The sequence below is a fragment of the Haemaphysalis longicornis genome, unplaced genomic scaffold (genome assembly GCF_048455015.1).
Source record: "Haemaphysalis longicornis isolate Haplotype H1 unplaced genomic scaffold, Haemaphysalis longicornis Haplotype H1 scaffold_9, whole genome shotgun sequence".
NCBI classification, from domain to species: Eukaryota; Metazoa; Arthropoda; class Arachnida; order Ixodida; family Ixodidae; genus Haemaphysalis; species Haemaphysalis longicornis.
In genome coordinates this window covers 12674634-12688827 of record NW_027526460.1, presented here as the reverse complement: position 1 = coordinate 12688827, position 14194 = coordinate 12674634, and the positions used below count along the sequence as shown (strand labels likewise).

The 14194-nt window shown below is 49.0% G+C and overlaps 1 protein-coding gene across 6 annotated transcripts in view; it reads left to right on the top strand.

Annotated features, from left to right (window-relative positions):
* Positions 1 to 14194, top strand: part of LOC144153083 (cytochrome b5 reductase 4) — a 221097-nt gene that overhangs the window by 183557 nt on the left and 23346 nt on the right. For 5 of the 6 annotated variants that reach the window (XM_077684733.1, XM_077684728.1, XM_077684729.1 and 2 more), the window contains 2 exons: positions 11518 to 11722; positions 13544 to 13708. In XM_077684733.1, coding sequence (XP_077540859.1) covers positions 11665 to 11722; positions 13544 to 13708 — 223 coding nt within the window. In that variant the 5' untranslated portion in view covers positions 11518 to 11664. Of the gene's footprint in view, positions 1 to 11071; positions 11093 to 11517; positions 11723 to 13543; positions 13709 to 14194 lie in introns of those variants that run through there. The other variant, XM_077684731.1, reaches the window with a different exon arrangement.

Sequence of the window (14194 nt, the reverse complement as noted above, 5' to 3'; positions counted from 1 at the left end):
TTCTCCATTAACCCTTACTCCCACCTGTTCCTAATCCAACGTTCTGAATACTTCTTGTAAACATGCTGTGAATAACATTGGAGAGATTGTGTCTCCTTGTCTGACACCCTTCCTTATAGGTATTTTACTGCTCTCCTTATGGAGGATGATGGTACCTGTGGACCCATTGTAGATATCCTCTAGTATTCTTACATAATGCTCATCTACCCCCTGGTTCCGTAATGCCTGAATGGCTGCTAGGGTTTCGGCCGAGTCAAATGCTTTCTCATAATCTATGAAGGCTATATATAGGGGTTCAGTATACTCAGCGCACTTCTCTATCACCTGATTGATCGTGTGAATATGGTCCATTGTCGAATAACATTTACGGAACCCTGCTTGTTCTTTAGGTTGACTGAAATCTAAGGTTGCAGAAATTCCGTTAGCGATTACCTTGGTAAGTACCTTGCAGACGACTGACAGTAAGCTGATCGGCCTGTAATTTTTCAAGTGCTTCATGTCGCCTTTCTTATGGATTAGGATGATGTTCGCGTTCTTCCAAGATTCCGGTACACTTGCGGTCATTAGGCATTGCGTATACAGGTTTGCCAGTTTTTCAAGTACAATTTCTCCACCATCCTTCAAGAGGTCTGCTGTTATCTGATCCTCACCAGGTGCTTTGCCCCCTTTCATTTCTTTCAAAGCCTTCCTTACTTCTTCGGTCGTTACTGGTGGGATGTCTATCTCCTCTGAACTACTTTCTCGTTCGGCATTATCCTGGATGTCCCGGCTACTGTGCAGGTCCCTATAGAACTCCTCGGCCACTGTGACTATTTTATCCCTATTTGTGATGACATTGCCTTGCTTATCTTTAAGTGCATACATCTGATTTTTCCCCGCGCCAAGACGCCCCTTCACTGCTTTCAGGCTACCTCCGTTCTTTACAGCGTATTCGATCCTCTCCATATTATACTTCCGTATGTAAGCTGTCTTACGCTTATTGATTAACTTCGAAAACTCCGCTAGTTCTATTCGGTCAGCTGCGGTAGAGATTGTCATGGTTTGCCGTTTCCTAATTAGATCTTTCGTCTCCTGTGAAGGTTTACCAGTATCCTGTCGTAGTGCCTCCGAGTTCTACTGCACACTCCGTGATAATGAGTGTAAGGTTGTCGCTGGCTTTCTGTGTCGTAAGCTCGGCTTCATCGTTAAGAGCTGAATATCGGTTCTGCAGCGCGATCCTGAATTCTTCTGTTTTACGTCTTACTGTTAGCTCATTTATCGGCTTCTTTCGTACTAGCTTGCTGCGGTCCCTCCTCAAATCTAGCCTAATTCGAGATCTTACCATACGGTGGTCACTACACCTTACCCTTCCGAGCACTTCCACATCCTGCACGATGCCAGGGTTATCGCATAATATGAAGTCTATTTCATTTCTATGCTCCCCATTCAGGCTCCTCCAGGTCCACTTCCGACTCTCCCGTTTACAGAACGAGGTATTCATTATGCGTAGGTCATTCCGTTCTGCAAACTCAACTAGTAGGTCCCCCCTGCTATTTCTACAGCCCAGACCATAGTTCCCAACTGCCCTGTCTCCAGCCTGATTCCAGTGTTATGTTATCGCACATCTAAGCAGGCAACGGACGTGCGATTTGATGCTTGTTTCGCGTTCTTTAATTGCGCTTAATTTGTTTATTTGATGATATTGCCTCACCTTCTACTCGCTAGTATACATGTCCCCTGCCGTTCGTAAATCGTGTGGCGTCAAATTTTGCGTGAAACGTTATGTAGTTCGCAAAAATATAACACAAAATTCCCACTCGCTTTCATGGTGGTACCGGGCCAGTGGTGTCAGCAGAGGCGGCTGCGCTGTTCGCGTCCGCTTGCATGCTCCCGCTGAATCAACCTTTTGCGTTTACCTCAGGCTGTGGGAAAGCGACGACGTTATGTGTTTTATGCTGCTTGCGAGCTGTTTCTTGGTCAACCGTGCGCAAGAAGGAAGAACAATAGAAAGTTATAGCATAGCGGAGAACCGGTCCCGGTATACGGTACTCGGTACAGCTGCGCATGCGCACAACCAGTCCTTCCTCCTCTGCGCACGCGCAGTAGCTCCGGTCGCCTACCGGGTACCGTACCGTGACCGGTTCTCCACTCTTCTCTCTAACAATTATCGTCAGGAAGTCAGACCCCCCGACTGGGCGGTACCTTACGCACGTCGCGACGATTGCGGCAGCTCGCTCAAAAGAAAGCCGATAAATCGGCTTGTAGCTGATGTTGTTTTGTTTAGCCTTTGCAACTACTTTAGGGGCTATGTTATGCAGTGTCATTTGAACGCACCAAAACGCAATTAAATTAAGTACAACCAGGTTTTCTCTGACTTGTAATTGAAAACACATGGAGGTCCATTTCCACCAGTTGCTCTCTCTCTCTCTCTCTCTCTCTCTCTCTCTCTCTCTCTCTCTCTCTCTCTCTCTCTCTCTCTCTCTCTCTCTCTCTCACACACACACACACACACACACACACACACACACACACACACACACACACACACACACACACACACACACACACACACACACACACACACTAACCGAGTCATACGGCAATTTCATTCGCATTGTGCGAACGTAATTCAGCTTTCGCTGTCGACTTCACACAACATTGCGTGGGAATGGTCTGTGAATTTATGGCGCCGAATGCGTTATAGGGCTAGCTTTGTGGTGTCGGATGTTAAGCGCCACGAAATGGATGCGGGGTGAAATTCTTTAAGGCGCGCATGCCCAACCCCGCGCTGAGTGTTGCCAGACGGGCTGTTTTCTATCTTAGCGAGATCGTTTCCAGCCCATTTCCTTCGTCCGCCGTGAAATCTGAAACGAGGAAATTGTTCTCAGTCTGGTGCTCGCGAAGTCGTTTTATACTGTAGTACCCTACGGTGTACGGGGCAGACATCGCGTTTTTGTGTCGTGTCATTCCCAAAGTTTATCCTGGCGTCGTTGACTCTCGTGGCTTATAGCTGCAGCGCGGGAAATAAATGTTGCGGCGTAATATATGTCGCCAACTTAGGTACTTGTTCTAGACGTACGACCCTGTGACAACAAAAAATAAAAATTTGAACCTTGTTCGTGCTTGGGTAACCTACCACGAATGGTTTTTGCGTTGAACACTCCCTGAAGCTTTTATGTGCATATTCGGCAACGATTTACACGCCTTGAGCTGTGCAAAGACTTCGCAAGGAGGGAGCAAGAAGTCCCAAGAAGTCCTTGCTGTCACCCGCCGTGGTGGCTCAGTGGCTAAGGCGTTGCAATGCGCTGCTGAGCACGAAGTCGCGGGTTTGATTCTCGGCCGCGGCGGCCGCTTTTCTGATTGAGGTGAATAGCAAAAACGCCCGTGTGCACAAGATTTCGGCGCACGTTAAAGATCCTCAGGTGGTCAAAATTAATCCGGAGCCCTCCACTACGGCGCGTCTCATCGTCTGCGTTGCGTTGGCGCGTTAAACCCTACAATCAATCAATCATCCTCCTTGTTGTCAACGGTCTCTGCGACACAACGAAAGAACGTCGTACAGGTGCCGACTATTGTGCAGCTCTACGCGTGTTAAAACGGGTCGCTCAAGACAATTGCAGGCGGGAGCTTCATTAAACACGTCCTCTTATTGAACTTGGCCGGGCGTGGTCTCGGCCAATTCCCTGCGAGCCATCCATCATGCCGTCTGAGATAGCAGGACTGATGTTGTGGGACGCGCGCGAGAATTAGGAAAGCGAGGACGAGAATGTGAATCGTAAAATCGCCTATTTTGGTATTCCGCTATGCAAGGTTATTGATAACAAAGGCGCGCTGCTCGAACAACGCCGTTGTTTAACCTCCACTGCTAACAACTTATAACGCGCACACGTAAACCTTCCGTGGTATCCTCTTCGTGCAACGACTCCGGTTAGCCGAAGACGACGAGTGGCAGTTTTCTTTTTCTTTTTTTTTTCTTTTTTGACTGGACGTATCCGGTACTTAGAAATTTTCTCCAACTGTTTCGCGAAGAAAAGGAAGCAGTAGCGCCACAGAAGAGTATCTTTTTTACATCATGCTCTCGTTTGACGTCGGATGTGCTCGTGAAAAATAGTAGGGAAATCACGACAGCTTTGGTATGGACCAACAAGACGGAAGGTAAAGCACCGAACTTTTTAACTCTGCCGCTGGTGTTATTTGCTTGAACATGTGCAACGCGCCTTTCGTATCCGCTAACCATAATGCATGGTCTCTCCCCTTAAAAGCCGCGCCTTCAGACACCAAACTTCAGACTCACGGGTCTCTCTTGACAAGAAAAATTGGGCAGCTCCGTTGCCGTCTAAATGCCCGCCCTGTTACGAAACGAGAGAGGCGGTAGCAATTTCTCTTTTGTTCCCGAGGCCATTTCGTCTTGGGAGAAGAAGTGAATAGTCAGTAAGAGCGACAAACGATTGAAAGGCAGCTGCCGGTCCCCTTGAGGGACGCTGTTACAGTGTGCTGTGCCATTCTAACGTAGGTTGTAAGCCCGTTCACACACACGCACACACAAAAACAAGGACATGATGAAGAATGATCCGTGTCGTCAGACGTGGAACAGAGGTTGCGCAGCGTATTTGCTCTCGTAGAACGAAGAAGGCGAGGAGTTTCGAAGCGACAGGTCCTGTGGCTGTCTCACGTGTCAACCGACTGAAAGAAACTGCGGAATTGAGAAGCACAGGGGATGCAGGTTTAACGAATCGCGGAAAAAAAGATGGGGGGAGGTTCGGCCCGCCGTCTTAAAAAAAAGGTGCTGGAACCAAAGTCGCAATTCGACGCCCATCGGCTGTACTCGAGGGGATGGATACAGGCATCAGTTTTCCCGCTTTTCTAGCACGCTTTAGTCGGCGTCGTCTGCTTGTTTCTGGCCTCGTAATGTGAGCGGGGGAAAAGTTTCATTGAATGAAAAGCGAACGCATAGATTTTGTGATTGTCGCAATGGTTCAGACTGTTGGAGGCCAACTCTCCTCCTCTCTCCTCAAGACAAGAAAAAGAAAAATTAGGAGCCATTCCACTCTGAAGGTGGGTGACCAGAGAAGCTTTTAACAGCACAGCTAAGCCTGAGCTTGGCCCGGTGGCGTCCGCAAAAAAAAAAAAAAAAATAACCAAGAAAACATACCTAGCTCACCTGATCGTGCGCCTCGTGAGCAGCGACCGGTGTCGTCCAGCTCACTCTGCCTAGCGTTTGTGGCGTGATCTCTCGCGAGCTCTGCTCCCCGCCAGTTCACGTGCGTTCGCGCCTGAAGTGGGAAGCACAAAAGCTCGCGCTACAGACGCCGAGCTTTAGCGCGTGCTAACGCGGTCCGCTCTGGGGGAGATGTGAAAGGCTGCGGACAGAACGATCCGGGCCTGCCAGCCGCGTAGAGCTTTCAGCGGCAAGTTCGGAAATCCGTGTGAGCTGCAACAGCCGGGTCTCTGACGAAGGGGGAGGGAGGGGCCGGCCAGCTCTGCTATTTCTCCAGCCTTGCACCACTAGTGCAAGCTGCGCCATTTTTGTAGCGGGAGCTACACTGGCCAAGGTTGAGCAGTTTCGCGTGGCTCCTGGAGCGCCATGCTGCGCATGCGCGAGAAGCAGTGACATCTCACGGCGCACAGCTGGTGCGCCGGAGCCGCCGCTGCTGCGACTGGATTGGATTAGATTGGATTAAATGGGATTGGATTGGATTGGAAATCGTTTTAGCAGCAGTACTACTATACGTACTATATCCTGGCATAGCCAAGCTAAGCCACTGCGAATTTTTTTTAAGCAAACGAAATAGAGGTTACTCAGAATTTAGGAGAAAGGTAGGAGCAAATTTTATTGCTCTCGTGCGTGGACGGCGATCGTCCATAAGAAAGAGTTCTCTGACACGACTCGTACGACGTACATGCCACCGTAGCCATAAATTTGGCCGTTGTTGAACGCGTCAAAAACAAGTTTGTCGAGCGAAAGCTCGGTTTTTGTGAACACAGTCGCTGCTTGGCGCAGGGCCGCTGTTGGGGCGAACGCGTTGTGAAGTTTGATGCGGCCTGCGCCTTGTATTATTTTCTGATGGCGCGCGCTCTTATCTTTCCCTCTGCGCGGAAGCCATCGCCACACGGCATTGCTTTGGCCTGTGCATATGGCGCTTGCGTCGGCTCGGGAAACCACACGTGCGCTTGCTTGACCTTGAGCGCACTAGGCGCTTGCTTGGAGGTCAAAGGGATGCTACCAGGCGTTAACTGGGCGTGTACATTTGAGATTTTGAGCTTCGCTTTATACAAGGAATGCAGCATTCGAGAACGCCGCAGATTTAATGTGCAAGAGACACTAATAACCGTGCCCCCAATACCAAAAGAATGTGAATCAAAAATAAATTACTGCTTTCATCGTAATGAAGTGCCATACGTATACGGTGTTCTCGTTGAGCGAGTTGAGAAAAGCGTCTGGTGCTGTGCAGTTGGATCTCAGACAGCAGTTCGGAAAGCCCTGCACGTCCGCATGTTTGGTTACGAGACGCCGCATTTAGCGAATACTCGATCTGCACGATTCGGGCACACGTGCTCTGTACGTCGTTGCTAAGTTCGTTACGACACTCAAGTTCCCGTGCTCTGCCAGGTGTGACCGTGCCTTATAACATCGATTTCTTTGTCGTCCTTCGTTCTTGGTGCTCGTATTTTTTCCTTTCCTCGCGTATTTGTTACCGCCCTTGCCACCGCCCTCATAGCGTGCCGTCGTCACGTTTTTTCGAGCCAGGCTCGACGTCGGTTGCCACGTCGCGATGTAGTACCTACCCCTCATTAAATCAACGGCGAGGCCGCACCGTGCGGGCGCCATCTATTGTGGCGTAATCGCGTTCGCCGCTGCACTTTTCTCAGCTTCCCTCTTGAAGCATGGCGCTCGGAGAGCAAAGTTTGGAATCCATCGGCTGGGCACCCACGTTAAAATGTTGCGCAGAGCCGGATTTCAGGGCGCCTGGTTTGCCGTTCGTGACCAAGTTAGCAAAACATGTTCCCGACGTGCTTCATCTTTCACTCCGCTTTCCCCCCTGTTTTCTTTTGAAATGAATACCATTTGTTGTCGCGTTGCTAAAACATGGCCAGAATTTGCTGCAGTGGAGCTTTTAATGGCTAGAGTTTCGTGCACTTTGGCTCTGCGTTCTCAACAAAAAAAAAAACGGCTTGTGGCAAGGCCAACTTTATCCACTGTTTTTCTAAGTGCGAGGCGTCCCTATTTGTTCCGCCGGGGCAGAAACTTTGACTCTGCTGACCGAGCCCGTGACAGAAAGCCAGAAAGGCCCCGTTCTCCATTTTGAATTTCACTTCTCTTGTCTTTTAAAATGAAAATGTTTTATTCCTGGATACACCAAGATTTCACTGACGTCACATCCGTCACGGAAATGACGCCAGTACAATGAAGCAAGTGGCCTGTAAAGGGAGCACCCCTGCACACAGACAGGGTCTTCTTGCGGGGAAGCAACCTTTAGTACTCAGAAAGGAAAATTTCTATGATAATTCCCAGGGCAGTGCTTTGCTTTTTGAGGCTAGAGCAGTTTGCTTTCGAACTAAGAGCTTTGTGGGAAAATATTCACAAAATGATGGGGTATGCGTTGTCTGCGGAAAAGAAACAGTAGCTATGCGGCACATAGTGTTAGAATGTGAGGGTATTCATCCAAATCTACATGAGGGCAATATTCGGCTTTTAAAGCCCTAGGATTCAAAAGTAGCACAGAGGGAGTTAACTTCGAGGCTGTCGAGGCGACGAAAAGAAGATTAGAATGCTGGTGGATGAAAAGCAGAGAGGGGAATATTGCCTAGGACAGTTACCACATGTAACAGAAAAAAAAAGTATTTTGTACCTAAAAGCTTTGTGTGCCTGCCCTAAGCAGCGCTAGTATTAAACCAAGAGTATAAAACATAGGTATTAGTTTTTTGGTAAGATGACATGTCATCACCCCGCTACAAAGGGGAAACCAATAGCAATAATCATCATCATCAGTACGTTATACTTAGGGTTGTTCGTTTTCGGGCTTTATATTTTAACACGAAAGTGTTTTGTGTCGGGATAGACCGAGATTTCACTGACGTGACGGAAATGACGTCAGTACACCTTTGCCGAAGTGACCCGCCAGCAGGATGCCGCTCGCCAAGCACACCCACAAGACAGCCGCTGACCCGCAAATCATGCTCAGCTGCAGATTTCGCTGCACATTTCACTTTCGTGTTTTATCGATTCCTATGGCAGAGGAATCAACCACAGTTTTTTTGTCTCGTCGTACTGGGGAGGCCGCGTATACATGGTCCGGGCACCCGGACGCAGAGGACGTAGAAAATTTCCAAGTGTGCGGAACGTGTAGACTATCCGCGTATTGGTACCGTGCCTTGATTCTCCACCACGGACGGATACGTCTAGAGCATATACCTTCCCGATTCTGGACCATCTACCGAGATTAAATTACGTCGAGGGACTGCTAATCGCAGCACGACATACCGTATTCACCCGATTCTAACGCGCACTTTTTTTCGCGCAAAATAGCCCGAAAAATCGCATGCGCGTTAGAATCGGATACGAAACCGAAACTGCCGAAACAGCGGAAATTTTGTCCCACCCATCGCCATCGCCATCTCAAGATGGCGCCAAAGCTTTTAGCAACAGTTTTTCGGGCGCAGGAAGCATAGTCGCCTAGGCTTTTCTGTCAGCGTTCACACAAATCGTCAAATCGTTCCACTTGCGCGCTTGATAACAGCAATGGCAGCAGCGGCTCTCACGCGTTCAAAACGAGCGGTCGGCTGAAGCGTGCGCCTCTGGAGAAGCTCGCGGGATGGGCGTGCGAGGCGTGGGCCTCGATCCCATCGACCATGGTTGAACATTCGTCCAGAAGTGTGGCATCGCAAATGCGCTTGACGGCACCGAGGACGAGATGTTGTGGTCAGCAGAGAGCGACGAGGAGTGAGATTACTTTGGGAAATAAATCGCCCGTTTCTATCGCATTCATTTGTCCGGGGTCACAAAGTTCCGTGCGCGTTACATTCGGAAATGCAGTTTTTTCCGTTTTTTTTTTTTTTTTTTTTTTTTTCAGGGAAATTGGGTGCGCGTTAGAATCGGGGGCGCGTTAGAATCGGGTAAGTACGGTAGTTTGTGGCGTTGTTCAAAATTATGTCACCTCAGCTCGCCGGTCGTTAAACTTCACAGGTGGAGTCAGTATTTTTCTGTACAGAAGGCAATGGATGGCGGTTCGTGCAGCTACCATACAGAACAAAGTCATCCCAAAAATAATTACACAGCTAAAGTTATTCTGTTTGTCTAAGGAGATGAACGAAACAGCTGAGCAGCACTCAGCCCCGTCTCCACTCTGGGAGTATTTCACATGTTCGACATTTGCAAGGCCGACCTTTAGCACCGTAAAATGGGGTTGCCTGTATTGAATTCGGAAAGATTAGATTAAAAAAAAAACGTTATTGTTGTTTACGGGGAGGACCTTCTTCAGGTCGACTTCAATGTCCTTCCGGCGATGGCTGGATTCATTTAGATAGATCCCCACAGCGACGCCTCGGTCAGAGTATCTGTGTTGAGCAGCGCGTCCTCCCAGTGCTCTACGTTCGTAATTTAGAATAAATTGGGGTGGTTTTTAAGAGGTCGTGACAGCTATGGTCGCCGTATGGATTGAGAGGCGTCGCTCAGTCGCTTGAAATCAGACTTCAAGCTGTGATCATAGGGCACACCTTTCAGGTCATATCAGAAGCGGTATGTACCTTTATGCTGCTGGGGGACCACGCGAAATGATCGCCGTTGCCCGTGAGCTTTACTTGCGCACGCAGAAAAAAGGGGCCGGTAAACAGAAAGACGGAAACAAGCACAAGAAGCAAGCGAAGATCGCACAGTTCGGGAAACCCTGCCACGCTTTCCGCTCATTAACCAGGCATTAACGGGTCGCCAAGCATTTGCAGGTTCACTGGCGCGGCCTAAGGTTGTTGTCATGTGCTGCTGACGCTGACGGGAACCGGGCCCCTGGGAACGAGGAAGGGCTGCTGGTTCCCGCGCCTGTTGACGGCGCTCGTGCATGGTTGGAGTGTCTTCAGGCGAAGGAAGCTAGGGCGCCCGACACCATCGATCGAGGCGAACAAACGCCCTTATTTGCGAGGACGAGCGTGCGAATACGGCTCCCGGTTCCGTCGAGGTATCAGCGGGAGAGTTGCCTCCGTTCCGACGACGAAGAGCTTGTCTTTCTTTAATGCATGGCGAGCAGAGAAAAGCGATAGTACAGCCAACGTTACTAGAAAATCTAGTAACGTTGGGTACAGCAGCACACCGGCATTCTAAGAACGTAGCAACTGAAACTGGAAGAGCAGTTCTAGACGCACTCTAGCACTCTTTCCTTCGCATATATGACGAGGACAGTTCTAGAACTATGCGCGGTGAGTCCGAGACTGCGCAGTAATCTGATACCTTAGCGTGTGTAGCGTGGTCTTGTACGTTTCTTCGTGTCTCTGTCTTAGTTTTTACGCTTGTAATGATGCGTCATTATGTCCCTGCTTATGGCACGCCCGTAAGGTAGTTCTCGCCGGGTTTTTTTTTTATTATTATTTGATTTTTGCAGCTGTGCCGTCGTGCGGGCGAAAACGAACACGCACTTATACTCCCACCGCACATTTAATTTTAACCACCGACGCATTCGTTTTGCTTGCTAAAAATCAAAGGGGAAAAAATACGTATTGCGAAAGCCGGAATTGCGGCATTCAAAGTACGCGCGGCTCCGTAGAATAATTTTCCGCCGCCTTCCCGTTTCCGAGCGCGTTTTTGCATTTTCGCAGCCTTTACATCGGCGCAGCCTTTTTTGCAGCGCTGTCCCGTGCCCTTTGAGAATGCTATAGAGAAACGAATGTGGCAGTCCAAAGGTTCGCGCGCGCGGCACTTGTCTTCCGTTTGCCTTTCTCTTCCGCTCGTCATCACGGTGAAGCTTTTCTTCTTCCGTTCGCTAAGCGCGCACATTAGCGCCGTGTTTTTGCAGGGACCGAGCGTGTTTGCTTTCGATTATAAGGGCGGCTTCACGGCCCGGTGATCGCGTTTTGGCTCCGCCGAGCGGCCCCAACATCGCTCGCGGCGCCTACTCCGTCGGAAAACGTAGGCTCTCTTGCGCTTGTTTTCGACTAATGCGAATGCGCGAGCGAGATCGGGCGTGTGAGCCCCGCTGCAATTGGGCCCCTCTGAGTATTCCAAGTCGTCTGAAAAGCTGGGGAGGTAAATACCAGGTTGGGTGAGGCAAGATATGAGAAAAAAGGACAAGCAAATAGATAAAAGGGGTGTCCTAATAGACTACAAGCCTTACATTATCGCCTCCGCTCCCCCCTCTGTCCTTAAACTCTGTAGGAGTCACCCGCTACAAGGCTGCCGTATTTTAGCATTTGGTGCACCAGCTGTGTATTGAGACAATTGGTGATCCTAACTAGTGATTCTGCGATGCAGTGTCGTAAGGAATGGACAGCATGTGTCCGCACTGTGAAGTGTCACTCGTGGTGACTGTCGTGCGCCTCCTCTGTCGACTGCAGCTGGGGTGCAACGAGTCCCGGTGCGTGGCCTGCCCCGGCAAGAAGAAGAAGAACAAGGTACGCAGCCAGCCACTGCGCGGGGCCCCCACCAAGGCGGATGGCCGAGCCAGACAGCTGCAGGGAAGGGCCGCTGACAGCGCAGACTCCATGAGCGCCAACAGCCTCGCGCCCGGAGGAGGACTCAACATGTCTGCCACAGGCTCCGGTGGGTGTTTCGCACGCACCGGAATTAAGGTGGCCAGAATGGGCTAGCCATGTTACCGGAGTCGATCCTGATTTGTGCGCGCTGTTTGAGAAACGTACAATGAGTCAGTAGTTTGGGTGTAGTCGTGCGGCACCATTAATGTGCGCTGCAGGCAATGGGTGTCACAGTTTTTCTGCACTTTCCGGGTCCCTAAGATGCTCACTGGTGAGAGCGGCAAGGTTAATTTTCCTTGAACTTCTGGTGGAGTTCATGATGAAACAACCTTGATTCTAATCGCCGCTATCGCCGAATTTTGTTCTCAGTATCCAAAGAAGGAATGAAACCAAGCTCATGGTACCTCAATGCACAAAAATCCTCTGTATATTCACTTTCAAAATTTTGGGAGTTTACACATCGAAGCTACGCTGCCCACCGTTCTCCGCACAGTGTGGGCGGCGGTGGAAATTCCGCCCAGTGCCTCTGGGCGTACCGCCCAGCGCTCCGACTGACCAGTGTGAAATGTGCACCTGAGGAACTAAAAGCGGCCACTATGTGAAAGCAACGCCAGTGGCAGCGGGGCGCACTTCCCGCCACCTAAAAAGGAGCCTGAGCGAGTGGCTTTGAAGTCTCAGATTGCCAGCTGTGTGCAAATCTTGGAGTCAGTGCCTGCACTTGACGCTTTCTTATTTTGTTGTTTAAGAGCTTCCACTTTAGGAGCTTCCACCGGTATATTACCAGAGGTGTTAAATTTTTGTAATGAAAATTTAAATTCTTAATTTTTCATTTTATTTATTTATTTATTTATTATTTTTTTTGCCCCTCCCCTCCCATTCTCACTATAACCGCCTCTTGGGGAGAGGAAAATGTGGCTTCAAGTAGAGGAATAACATCATAATCACAGGAAAGCACATATTGGGGCAGTGTCAGTGTCCACTAACATGTACACATCATTTCACCTGCCTAACAGTGCTCACATCGTCGTTTGCCTCACTTTTCTCGCTTTGCCCAGACCTTGTATGACTGTGACAGACATTGTAAAATTTTTTACTTGTTCTTGTTTCCCTCTTTAACAGTCAAATGACAGTGCCGCTTGCTTTTTCTAAATAAATTTTTGTCCTTAAATAAAACGAAAAATAGTTTGGGGAGAGGGTGGAGGAACAAAAGGAAGGAAGGCAAAATATTACCATTGAGCAAGCCACAGTGATTGAAGGTGGAAAGCTTGTTCGAGAATCAGCGTGTCACAATTGACCTTTATCCCTTTCAGTCACTGTGCCTCCATATCGAGATGCGACTTTCTTCGTCGTTTTCCTCATGAAAACGAAAAGAGTTCATGCTGCAGAGCGGTGTGGCTGATGTTCGACACCTATGGAAGTGAAAGGTAGCACCATGTGATGTGGAATGGTGGAACCGCACTCATAAACATAGTTTCAAAATGGACACCACCAAGTTTTGTGGGAGCTCCGGTGTGTTGTCGTCCTAAGTTCTCTTTTACTGCGGCGTAAATCATTTATAAAGGCAAAAAACACCTCTTTCATGTGCAGAAATTATTATTTCACCTCCTTGTTCGTAAACTGCCTCAAGATATTTATTATTTTTTATAGGGAAAAGCAGGATTGAGTAATGGTGTCTCCGTATGAGGACGCGACGCCATTTGAGTATTAAGTATTCTAGATAGACTGAACTTTTTTTTCTTACCTGTAGACATTTGCACTGCTAAACCTCCAACTATAGAATTTTTCTCCACTGAATAATTCGTGACTGAAAGGGTTATATGGTAAGGACATTACGACAGTGTCCTATTATATTGCTTTTTCTTCTTCCTCTTGCCAATAACACTACCAGGGCGTGTGAAGGTGTCCCTTGGTCCCGGCCGGTCGTTGATGGACTGGATCCGGCTGACCCATGCCAACCCAAACCTGTCCGGGGTCAACGGCCGCTTCCTCGACGTCACCTACGAGGAGCTAGCCAAGCACAACAAGAAAGATGACGCCTGGATCTGCCTCAAAGGTGCTCCTTTGGCACAGCAACTTCTCTTCCTTCCTCCTCCTCTTTTCTTTCGGTTTTCTTCTTTCGCATTTTTGCTTTGTTTTGAATTTGTTCATTTGAAATGCCAACAACCCTGTGAAATTGTGCACATGTGGGCTTTAGTAGTTTAGCTAATTATATAGTAGCTATTCTTTGTGTGGCACTTCATGGTATTTGGCCATCCCAAGTGAAGCCAATTATATATTGTGCCCTTCACCACTGGGGCCTTGAAATAATATAGGAATATAGAAATATTCAACCCGCCGCAGTGGCTCAGTGTGGTGCTGAGCACGAGCTTGCGGGTTCGATTTCCCGGCCGCAGTGGCCACTTTTCTGATGAAGGCGAAAAGCAAAAACACCCATGTGTTCGAGATTTCGGCCCACGTTGAAGATTCCCAGGTGGTCAAAATTAATCCGGAGCCCTCCACTACAGCGCTCCTCATTGCCTGCATTGCGTTGGTGCGTTAA